At 37.9% G+C, this 12,594-nt stretch overlaps 1 protein-coding gene across 1 annotated transcript in view; it reads left to right on the top strand.

Moving 5' to 3' along the window:
* Nucleotides 1-12,594, top strand: part of SEC16B (SEC16 homolog B, endoplasmic reticulum export factor) — a 76,497-nt gene that overhangs the window by 21,824 nt on the left and 42,079 nt on the right. Inside the window, exons 5-10 of the mRNA XM_051998891.1 lie at nt 1,647-1,767; nt 5,671-5,818; nt 6,158-6,306; nt 9,214-9,275; nt 10,337-10,472; nt 11,200-11,430. Of these exons, the coding sequence (XP_051854851.1) occupies nt 1,647-1,767; nt 5,671-5,818; nt 6,158-6,306; nt 9,214-9,275; nt 10,337-10,472; nt 11,200-11,430 (847 nt within the window). The remainder of the gene's footprint in view (nt 1-1,646; nt 1,768-5,670; nt 5,819-6,157; nt 6,307-9,213; nt 9,276-10,336; nt 10,473-11,199; nt 11,431-12,594) is intronic.

Consider the following 12,594-nt stretch of genomic DNA (forward strand, 5'->3'; position numbering starts at 1 on the left):
AAGGGAACTGGAAAGGTAGGAAGGGTCCAGGTCATGTGGGGTTTTAAAAACCAAACAGAGGATTTTATATTTGGTCTTGGAGGTAGTAGGTCAACACTGGAATTGATAGAATGGGGGAAAACATGATAGGACCTGCATTTTAGGAAAATCAGTTTGCCAGCTGAGTGGAGGATTGTTTGGGAGGCCAAACAAAAATTATTGCAGCAGTTTGAAGGATCTGAAGGAGAGCAGAGGCAGTGTCGGGTATGTGATCACAGACTGCATTGGACCTTGAAAACCTGCTTAGCTTTGCAATACCCCAGATCTGATCTAGTCTTTCATGATAGATCCATATCTGCTATGGTCTCAGGATTTTGTTCAGTCTGGGTCATGGCCCCAAGCCTGTCCCTAGAAGAGACAACAATAGTGTTATCATCAGCCTGAGAGAGGCAGTTTGACATATGTCTCAAGAGAGCCAGCTTTGGATTTAGGAAGATCAGGATTCAATTGTTTTCTGATTCATGGCTGTTTGGCCATGGGCAGATCACTTTAAGTCTGAGTGCTCTAGGTCAGTGGAGTCAAACTCAAACAAAACTGGATTAAAAATCACATATTGAATCATCTATGTTGCATTGTATTTTTATTTATTTTGTTAAACATTTGCCAATTACATCTTATTCTGATTCTGTCAGCTCTACAGCTAGGAGCTGTGTTTTGACACCATTGCTCTAGGTAATTCTATAAGATTATAAATGGCAGAGGTTTTCATCTCTACTGATGGAGGGAGCTTCCTCACTGACAGTTCTTTCTACTAGTAAAAGCTCACATTTGATCCTTAATTTTTTTTCTAAATTGATTTAACCTCTATAATATTAAGCATGATCAGGGCCTATGATGCTCACTCGATTCTGGACTGGTAGTATCAAAGATGAATTATCATGAACTGACCTCTGGGTTGAAGAATGGAAGAATTGAGACAGTCCAGGGAATAAAGGGAAAGGGAAAGAGGATGGAAATCCATCTGTGTTTGTATCTTTATCCAGCAAAGTCCCTCTCAAATCTAAGTATTTTTATTTAAACTATTTGAATCTACTTAGACCAATAGGAAAGAAGCCTTTTCTATGGACTTGAACTTATTCCAGGCCACTGCACCAAGAACACAATAGGTTTTTTCTTATTTGTTGAATTGCTAGGTAATGAAGGCTACTGAGGGAGAATGTATTCATTAGAGAAATGGTGGTATATAATGTAAAGAACACCAGTTCTGGAATCAGTGAACTAGATTCAAATCTCATTCTCTTAATATTACTGATTTTTGTGACTTTAATGCAGGGAACCAAATCTCCCTGAATCTCAGTTTCTCTATCTGTTAAATAAAGATAGACTTTCAGGTCCTTTCTTACTTGAGAGCTAGGGTCATTTGCTTTATCTTCTGTAATATAAAAAGTACCATCCTGTGGCAGTTGGATGATGCAGTAGTAGAGCACTGAGCCTGGAATCAGGAGGACCTGAGTTCAAATTCAGCCTCAGACATTTAACACTTGCAATCTGTTTGACTTTGAGCAAGTTGTTTAGTCCCAAATTGCCTGGTTCCCCTCAAAAAGTACTATTTTATTTGTGTTTGCTTAATGTTGGTTTCTTACCAGATTTTGTTCCCCTTATTTCAGGTCTAAAAATTATGATAAATACAAGGAAAGCCCTGTTTCTGATTCTGCCAGGCAAGAAAGACCAGGGGAAGAGGAACTGCCATATAGCACCTTGGAAGGGAACAACACCCAGCTCAATGAGGTAACTCACCTATGGGTCTGAAGTGTCACAGTTAGGAAGCTTCTATCTTCATTCTCAAAGTGCGATGTCTTTTGGATTCTCTCCAATGGCCCGCACTCTGCAAAGATATGGCCACATTTGGCTTAATCAGGGTCTTCTACTTTTAAATTCCAGATGTAAAATTTACCTAGGGCAGCAAGGAGGTACCATGGATAGAGTGCGAGGCTTAGAGTCAGGAAGACCTGAATTCAAATTTGACCTCAGATAATTACTAGGTATATGAGCCTGGGCAAGTCACTCAACTCTGTTTGCCTCAGTTTCCTCATCTGTAAAATGAGCTGGAGAAGGAAATGACAAACTGTTCCCGTGTCATTGCCAAAAACAAACTAAAAACACATTAAAAAACTCTAAATGAAGCTATGGAGAGTTCGATTGAACTGAAAAAAAACTCTTTCCCTCGAGATTCAGTTGCTTTCTGCTATGTTCATTTTCTCATTATATTGTGAGCTCTTTGAGGGCAGGGACTATTTTATGCCTTTCTTTATTTCCCTAGACTTAGCATAGTGATTGTTATTTAGCATTGTTATTGAGTCTGTCTGACTCTTTGTAAGCCCATTTGGGGTTTTTCTTGGCAGAGAGACAGGAATGGTTTGCAGCTTCCTTCTTTAGTTCATTCTACAGATGGGGAAACGGAGGCAAACAGGGTTAAGTGGCTTGTCCAACAAAATAACAGCTAGGAAGTATCTGAGGCAGGATTTGAAATCAGAAAGATGAGTCTTCTTGACTCTAGGTCTGGCTTTCTGTCCATTGTGCCATCTAGCTGGGATGGGGTATTGAGGAAAATTAGCACCTCTGGTGTGAGGTATTGGTGAGCCCTGAAAAGGGCTGTTCATTCAACTTTGGTGTCTCACCTGATACACCCAGCCCTCTTACCTGTGACTCCAAGAAGCTGTAGTATGTACAGTGGTCACATCCGGGTAAAATGCTCAGCAGAGTGACTAAACCAGTTGAGTTGGCTAAACCATATGTGTTGGTCTTCTTATTTATGGTATAAGTTTCCCAAAGTCAAGGGCTATGCCTTATAACCCACGTTTGATTGTGGCCATGACCAGATGAAAATGTTTAACAAATATAAATTAAATATTTAAAATATTCAACAAACTAATTTGATATTTGTCAAAATAAATTAAGAACAATTTAACAAAATAAATGAAAATACAATAAATCATAGGTCTCAAACCTGTAGATAAGTTAGGTGGTTGTTACCCTAAGTGTGAAGACTGGAAGAATGGGCGCATGAGAACAATTTGTTTCCATGGCCATGAAGGCAGCTGAAGCAGGAGTTGTAGAATAATTAGAATTTGGTCAGACAAAGAAGATACCAAGGTCATCCATGGCATCCTAGGCCATCTTGACTTTTGTCCTGCCACTGAACATTAATGACTCAAAAGAGAGAATGAGACTGATAACTGTGCTCACTTAAATCCAATTCATGTGCAAATCAAGACATCATCTATCATCTCATTGGTCCTCCTTGAAAACAAAGGGCAAACAACAGTAGATGCTTAATAAATGTCATAAATGTTTGTTGAGTTGAATTGAATTGAAACATCTTGCTCTTGAACTCAAGTAGATTGGCAGTTCATTTTTCTAGGGGATTGGTGAGCTATTGGAATATTTTAATTTAGGTAGAAGAGAGAATCACACATTTTACCTACCTTGGCTAGTGTGGATCTCTCTGCAAAATACCTATGGTTTTTATAATAGGTTCCAAAGAATTTAGTATTTGCTTCCTATTCTGTTTTATATGGTTTTGTTGCAGTTCAGAAGGGACACCAAAAGAATGGGATCACAGACCCGTGTCACAAGGTGTCTCAAAAGAATTTTCATGCTTGAACCCATATCCAAGTCAAGGGACAAAGTTTATTATAATTGTAATACCGATTGAAGTAGGCTAAGTTCCAAAAGAATCAACCAAAAAACCAAGAGCAAGAAGACAGATTTATAGGATAAGGTTAGACCAGAGCTTTCAAATAGGTTTGAGGGGTAGTCTATTCACTGTTGTCCAAGGAACTTGGTTGTCACTGACCAAAAGATTATCTATTTGGCAGTCAGTAGTGTTTGTAAGATTATTCTAAGTCCAGAAGACTTAGAATCATTGACATGTTGTTAGAACAATAGCACTCTAAGGTCAGAGGACCTCAGGATTCCTAATTTATCTTCCACAAAGTCTAAGAAAAAATATTATTATATTCCTAGGATAGAAGACTTTTACATCATTGATAGATTATTAGAATAAGCATTCTAAGATCTGGGGACCTCAGGATCACTGATTCCAAAGCCAGAAGACTTAGAATCATTGACAGATTGTTAGAACAGAAGAACTTTAAGGTCAAAGGACCTTAAAATTATTGCTATAGTTCCCCTAGAAGCTGTACCCTATTATTTTCATGTATCTTCTCATTTAGGTTGTAAGTTTCCTAAAGTCGAAGGCTATGCCTTATGGCCCATACCTGATTATGGCCATGATCAGATGAAAATGTTTAACATATAATTTTAATATTTAAAATATTTAACAAATGAATTTGATATTAGTCAAATTGAAATTAGTCAATTAGTCAAATGATATTGTCAAAATAAATTGAGAACTATTTAACAAAATAAATGAAAATAAAATAAATCATAGATAACATTATATTTTGAAACTGAGCCAATCTCTGTCTCATAGGCATCCTTATGTATGGATTAGTGATCCCAGTTTCTATTTGAGTTTAATATTGCTGTTTTACAGTGCCTGGCTCAGTAAATACTTGTTGATGGATTGAACTACTAATGAGTCCTTTCACTATCACATTATTTATTGAGGAATTGGAATTTTGGTTTTCTTAAAAGAGCATCAGGAAGGAGAGGCCTCTGCATTGATCTACTCAATAGATGCAGTTCAATCTTCCTGATATATTTTTCTTTTTTTTTCTTCTTCCTTTATCTATCTATCTATCTATCTATCTATCTATCTATCTATCTATCTATTTATTTATTTTTTATAGCTTTCTATTTACAAGATATATGCATGGGTAATTTTTCAGCATTGACAATTGCAAAACCTTTTGTTCCAATTTTTTCCCTCCTTTTCCTCACTCCTTTCCCTAGAAGGCAGGTTGACCAATACATGTTAAATATGTTAGAATATACATGTATACATGTCCATATAGTTATTTTGCTGTACAAAAAGAATCAGATTTTGAAATAGTGTACAATTAGCCTGTGAAGGAAATCAAAAATGCAGGCGGACAAAAATATAGGGTTTGGGAATTCTATGTAGTGGTTCATAGTCATCCCCCAGAGTTCTTTCTCTGGGTATAGCTGGTTCAGTTCATTACTGCTCTATTGGAACTGATTTGGTCCATCTCATTGCTGAAGATGGCCATGTCTATCAGAATTGATGATCATATAGTATTGTTGTTCAAATATATAATGATCTCCTGGTCCTGCTCATTTCACTCAGCACCTTATGTATTTTTCTTAAGAATTTTAGAATTGATTGTTATGACATGGGAGACACTGGCACAGGACCGTCCAGCATGGAGTGCTCCCATTAGAGAAGGTTCTGTGTTCTGTGAATAAAGCAGAATTGAAGTAGCTCAGAAGAAATGCAAGATGTACAAAATTAGAGAACCCAACCCAAATGTTCATAGGGACTATTTGTTTCCGGCTGTGACACTATCTTCCGAGTTCTGATCAGTTATAATCAGACACACTAACTCGATTCTAACCTAATGATGTCATTTTGGCTCTCTTTGAGAACACAGGACAGGCACTATTTCCAGATGTATTGCCATTGCCCAATGCTTAGCATGGTATCTGGTATATAGTAGGTGCTAAACAAATGTTTATTGATTATTCACTTTTTAAAAAAATTTCCAGCTTTCATCGACCGGTGGGTCTAGTTTGCTCCAGCAATATAAGGACTCGGGTCTTAGCTCCAGCAGCTATGAGCTCAGCCAGTACATGTTGGATTCATCCGATCAATTCGACTCTACACCTTTGAAGACTTGGAGTCCTGTTCAGACAGGTTAGCAGCAACCTTCTGCTGAGAAGCTTCTCAGTCACCTGCCCCATTTATAAATAATCTTTGAATTCCCTAATAAAATATAAGCTCCTTGAGGGCAGAAATTATTTTTTGTTTTATCTTTGTATCCCCAGAGCCTACAATAGTATATGGCACAAAGTAAGTACTTAATCAATCCTGTTAATTGACTGAACTCATGAACTTCAACTGCAGGGATTTTAATTATGATCTTAATTTGAGGCTCTAATTTCTAGCCCATCCAGAATCTTGCTTCAGTGTCATTTCCATAACAATGTCTTATAATCCAAGACACCAGATCTAACAATGATTATCTCTGTTTAGAAGATGCATCAGTTGGTCCTATGGATCCCATGAAATTCTTCATCCCTCACACACCTGTGTGCTTTGGACCAGGAGGTCAATTGATCGTGGTGTGTCCCAACCATCCAGCTGATGGGCAGACAGCACTTGTGGAAGTACACAGTTTGGAGGTAAAACTATTAGGACCCCCATCATGAAGACATGTTGTATATAGCCCTATTCTTAACTTCTTATACACTCCTCAGTCTGAATTGCTAACCATGTATAGAGATTATTGATTTGCTTTCACAGGAATCAGGAAGAAAGCAGTTTTTTGCTCACCAAATAAGATAATATTTGTAAAATACTTTGTGCAGTGCACATTTCTTCAATCATTTCTGACTCCATATGGGATTTTCTTGGCAAAGATACTGGAGTGATTTCCATTTTCCTCTCCAGCTCATTTTATATTTGAGGAAACCTGAGGAAAAAAGGGTTAAGTAACTTGCCTAGGACCACATAACTAGTAAATGATTGAGGCTAAATTTGAACCCATGGAGGTGAGATTCCCTGACTCTAGGCCTGGTGTTCTGTCTATTGTATCACCATCATTTTACTGTTTCAGAGCTTTGGTGATTTTCCCATCACTTTACATCTAGAAAGCTTCAGACAGGATTTGAATCCAGGTCTCCCTGATTCTAAGCTAGCATTCTATCCATACCATCCATACTCATACTAGGTTAGGTCCACTCTTCCCTTGAAATGCTACCAGTATGTTGCCTTGCCCAGAAATATACCACATTTTATTTATTTATTTTTTACATAGCTTTTTATTTACAAGTTATATGCGTGGGTAATTTTATAGCATTGACAATTGCCAAACCTTTTGTTCCAATTTTTCCCCTCCTTCCCCCCATCCCCTCCCCTAGATGGCAGGATGATCAATACATGTTAAATATGTAAAAGATATACCACATTTTTAACATAACAGCTTGGTGGTGTTCTGAATCACAAGTAACTGTATTATGTAGAGTTCCATTCTTGGACAAACATTACAGCTTAGTTGAGTGTCCTGAAATTTGAGTTTCTTGCCCAGATCTTTATCATAAGGAACTATGATTATAACAAGGCTTGAGAAGAGGAAGTAGGATGCTTCCTTTCAAACATGACATCATTGGTAAATATTCTGGATTTTTAGTCAGAGGACTTAACTCTTGGTTCAGTTTGGTTAAAGAGTTCAACTCTTGGTTTTTCCATTTACTAGCTATGTGTTTCTCATTTGTAAAATGAAGGGGATAGTGTTATATGTGGGGTCCCCTTCAGTTTGGAATTTAAGTTTTATCTTTTTTTAAGGTACTGAATATAAACCATTTATTTTATTCTTTAAATTTAGTATTTTATTTTCCCCCGTTACATGTAAAAAATTTTTTTAACATTTATTTAAAAATATTTTTGAGTTTCAAATTCTCTCCTTCCTTTTCTCCCCTCCCTTCTCATTGCAATTTGATATAGGTTATACAAATGCAGTCATGTAAAACACATTTCCATGTTAGTCACAGTGTGAAAGAAAACATAGATTAAAAACCCCCACACAAAACAAAGGAAAAAGCATGCTTCAATCTGCATTCAGACTTTATCAGCTCTTTCTCTGGAGATGGAAAGTCCTTCAGAATTCATTATGGATCCTTATATTTCTGAAAATGCTAAGTCATTCACATCTGATCATTGTACAACATTGCTATTACTATCTCTGATTCACTTTGCATCAGTACTTATGAATCTCTGTGGTTTATAACTTTTTTTTAAAAAAATTTTTTAATAGCTTTTTATTTAGAAGTGATATGCATGGGTAATTTTACAATATTGACAATTGCCAACCTTTTGTTCCAATTTTTCCCCTCCTTTCCCCCACCCCCTCTCCTAGATGGAAGGATGACCAATGCATGTTAAATATGTTAAAGTATAAGTTAAATACAATATATGTATACATGTTCAAACTGTTATTTTGCTGTACAAAAGGAATTGTACTCTGAAATATTGTATAATTAGCCTGTGAAGGAAAGCAAAAAAAAATGTAGGCGGGCAAAAATATAGGGATTGGGAATTCTAGGTAATGGTTCTTGTCTTCTCCCAGAGTTCTTTCACTGGGTGAGCTGGTTCAGTCCATTACTGCTCTATTGGAGTTGATTTGGTTCATCTCATTGTTAAAGATGGCCAGGTCCAACAGAATTGATCATCATATAGTATTGTTGTTGAAGCATATAATGATCTCCTTGTCCTCCTCATTTCACTCAGCATCAGTTCATGTAAGTCTCTCCAGGCCTCTCTGAAACCATCCTGTTGGTCATTTCTTATAGAACAATAATATTCCATAACATTCATATACCACAATTTATTCAGCCATTCTCCAATTGATGTCCATTCACTCAGTTTCCAGTTTCTGGCCACTACAAAGAGGGCTGCCACAAACATTCTTGCACATACCCTTTCCCTTCTTTAAGATCTCTTTGGGATATAAGCCCAGTAGTAACACTGCTGGATCAAAGGGTATGCACAGTTTGATAACTGGTTTATAACTCTTAAGTTGGAGGGACTCAGTTTTAAACTGCCTGTCCTACCCATTACATTACAGATAATAATAATAATGGCTCATATCACATTGAAAATAACAAAAGTCAACCTATAACAACCTTTTGAGGTGAATTGTCCAAATATTAGTATCTCCATTTTACAGATGAGGAAACTAAGGAGCCAGTGGAGTAAGTGGCTTGCCTATTGACTCATTGATCTATAATAGCTATAACCTATAATCCTATCAACTAGCTAGCATGTTAAGTGTCAGAACTAGGATTTTAATCCATATTTCCAAATATCAGCTCCTGCCTTCTATAATGCACTGTCTCCATTTATTAAAAGGCCAGTTGCTTCTCTTAGCATTTTGTTTGGAGTTAGGACAGTCTTGCTTATGTAGCAGAAATGTTCCAAAGTGATTTTTAAAATCATTCTCTCTGAAGGTTGGCTAAGGGAGACTGACAAAACTTTTCCACTCGCTGTTCCAGGCATTAGATAGGCAGAGGAAATCTACTTTTGTTTTCCAGGTTTTCCTTAATGACACTGAGGAACAAGAGGAGCTAAGAGCTTTCTCAGGACCTCTGATCAGGTAAAGTTCCTGCAAGACTTTCTGAGTAAAGCTTTTTTATTTGCTACAAGTCAGTTCCTTTTGTTCATGACTCACATGCTTCTTGAGTTGCTATCTGTTTGGCTCTAGCTTGCTTGCCTTTCCTTGAAGAAAAGATTCAGTAATGGATAACAAAGCAAACTCCTTTGTATTGTGAGACAGAGCCAAATGTGTCATTGTCTGTATTGATTTCATCATTTGTAGCTAAAGAGAACAAGAAAACAGGTTTAAAAGCAAGAGACCACCCATGGAAAAAAAATCAATTAAAATGTGTAGAGATCACCTCAAGGAAATTCTAGGGCTCTATGTGAATGACAGCAGATGGATATTAGAATAGCACACCATTGTCAGAGTGGTTTCTGGGAACTTGCCAACGAGTGAATTAATGTTTAAAAAAATAGCCTTAAAGCATGGATTCCACTAGGGAGAAAAAGCATGATGGAATTCAATAGTTGGATTAGAATGATTGGGCACATCTGCCCTCTGTAGGTTTGAATTGGAGCTTCTCTATATCGGTGATTATTTTTCTCAGCTCTATGTGCATTCCAAGAGATAAAAAAAAGAACCCCCAAAACAACAGAGTATTTCTATGGCCATAGGGCATTCTCCTTCAGTTCTATGTGAATAAAAGCCTTGTTTTCTATGGCATATGACTACAGGGGAATAATGGAAAAATTACTGAATTGTGAACCAGGAAATCTATATTCCTGGCTCATCTCTGTCACTACCTAGCTTGGCAAATCTCAGTTTCCTCATCTGGAAAATAGGTATTAGGTCCCATGATCCCCTTTAGCTTCAATATTCTCTTTGAGCTGATAATCCTAAATCCATTCTCCTTCCTTGGGATGACAGCTTCCTTGTAGCCAGACTGCTCCCCCCCTGGTTTATGTGGCCAGGCTTTTTGAGAAATCCTCATGGACCAGCCCTAATCTCCTTCTCTGAGGCATCTTTCATGTTTGTGGAGAATCCTAATTACCTTTCCCTTGAATATTGTAAAATATGATTCCCAGTGACTAACTCTGCTTTTTGGGTTGCCCCCACAGGGAAGACTTGCACAAGGTGGATGTGATGCTGTTTTGCCAGCAGAAGGCAGCTTTGAGTTCCAAGGCTGAGAGTCCAAGAGGTAGAGATTTGGCCCTGCTCTGGAAGCTGCTCATCCTCCTTTGTCGGCAGAATGGAGTATGTAGACAAATGGCCCTGTTTAGGGCAGATGGAAATGGAAGGGCTTCTGGTTGGATAAAGTTGTGTTAATTTCATGGACTTTTATGGCAACATGTCAGAAGCAGAGCATTGTTCTGGGAGAAAAAAGTGCAAATAAATTATTGTTATTTTTGGTCTGGATCAGTGAATTCATCAGGATTGGGAACTCCTGTTATGGAGACTCCCTCTATTGATATAGATTTATTTTGTAGAGACATAAAGGGCTGATTGAATCACTGAAAAAGTGACTTTCTCTTGTTCTATACTTAGAAAAGATCAGAGGCAAGATTTAAACCCACTCTTCTAATCTTCAAGACTGTTTTTTTTTTTTTTTGTATACCACAAATACCAATTTATTTGCATCCATACACTATGGATGGTGGTCGGGCTAGGAAGCAACCCCACAAAAATTTGCATTTTTTCTCTAACTTGCTCCTGGTGATCTTCCAGAGAAGTCATGGCTGTCATCAACAATATTAATGAGATGAATGCTGGTCATCCAAGTGCTTTATGAGAAACATTGCACCTGTACAAGCATATGTGTGTGTTTGTGCTGGGGGGAGAAATAACTCATTATATAAAGATGTTTTAGAAAGATCCCTAGGTCATTGTTTTCTTAGTCTGAATCATAGATTCAGACAGATGTAGGCTGTTCTTAGAATTTTGTTATAGACCTCATGCTCTATTCTCTTTGCTCTTTTTTAAGTCAATGGTGGGGTCAGATGTAGCTGAACTGTTGATGCAAGACTGCAAGAGCCTGGAGAAATATAAAAGACAAGCCCCTGTAGCTAACCTGATCAACTTGACCGATGATGATTGGCCACTACCAAGCTCCGGGACACCCAACCTGCTTACTGGTGAGATTCCTCCCAGTGTAGAGACACCCGCCCAGATTATTGAGAAGTTCACTAAACTTCTCTTCTATGGAAGAAAGAAGGCAAGTAATCTTTAATTTTATGCTTAAATCCCTTAAGGAGTTGTATTTTTAAAGCAGTCTAGAAATGGTGGAGCCAGCTAGGTGGTATAGTGCATAGAGTATCTGAAGTCCAGAAAACTTATCTTCTTGGGTTCAATTCTGGCCTTAGACACTTACCAGCTGTGTGACTCTGTACAAGTCACTTGACCCTGTTTGTCTTGTTTTTCTTATCTGTAAAATGAGCAAGAAAACAAAATGGCAAACCAGTTTCAGTATCTTTGCCAAGAAGACTCCAAAAGGGATCATGAAGATTTAGACATGATTGAAAGGACTGAACAACAACAACAACAGACTTGGTTCTGTAGTAAAGATTTAAAAAAAGTTATTTGGGATCCATTAAAGGGAGTCCTCCAGCAGTAATACATGTTGGAATATAATGATCACACCAGCCCAGTCATATAAGAGGATGACAGGTTTGGGCTAGCCCAAGGTAGGACTGATGATCTGAGGCCCTCTTCCTTCTTTCCTTCCTTCCTTCCTTCTTTCCTTCCTTCCTTCCTTCTTTCCTTCCTTCCTTCCTTCTTTCCTTCCTTCCTTCCTTCCTTCCTTCCTTCCTTCCTTCCTTCCTTCCTTCCTTCCTTCCTTCCTTCTTCCTTCCTTCCTTCCTTCCTTCCTTCCTTCCTTCCTTCCTTCCTTCCTTCCTTCCTGTCACCTTGTGAGGTACTAAGTGACAGCACATGTCAGACCCTGGATTTAAACCTGAGTTGTTCTAATTTTGATTCTGAGACCTACCTCTAGTCATAATCTCTCTCTCTCTCTCTCTCTCTCTCTCTCTCTCTCTCTCTCTCTCTCTCTCTCTCTCTCTCTCTTTCTCTCTCTCTCCCTTTCCCTCTCCCTCTAAAAGGATTAAATGAGGAGATTTTTTTAGAATGATCAATTTCTTCTTGCCTGGAGGTAGAATTAGCTTATTAGCTCATTAGTGTCCCTAAATGACAAATTTCCTGGCATTGAGGAAAAATGGGTTACACTAGCACAGTGCCTTACACACACCCTTCAATAAATATTTGTTGAATGAATCTACATTTTCAGGAAAAGTTAGATATATTTCCTTTCTCAAGGAGTCATTGACATGATTGATTCAGCCTTAGAGAGGTGTGAATATCATCTCTGATGGGAGCTGTTAGA

This window comes from Antechinus flavipes, chromosome 4 (assembly GCF_016432865.1).
Source record: "Antechinus flavipes isolate AdamAnt ecotype Samford, QLD, Australia chromosome 4, AdamAnt_v2, whole genome shotgun sequence".
Taxonomy (NCBI): Eukaryota; Metazoa; Chordata; class Mammalia; order Dasyuromorphia; family Dasyuridae; genus Antechinus; species Antechinus flavipes.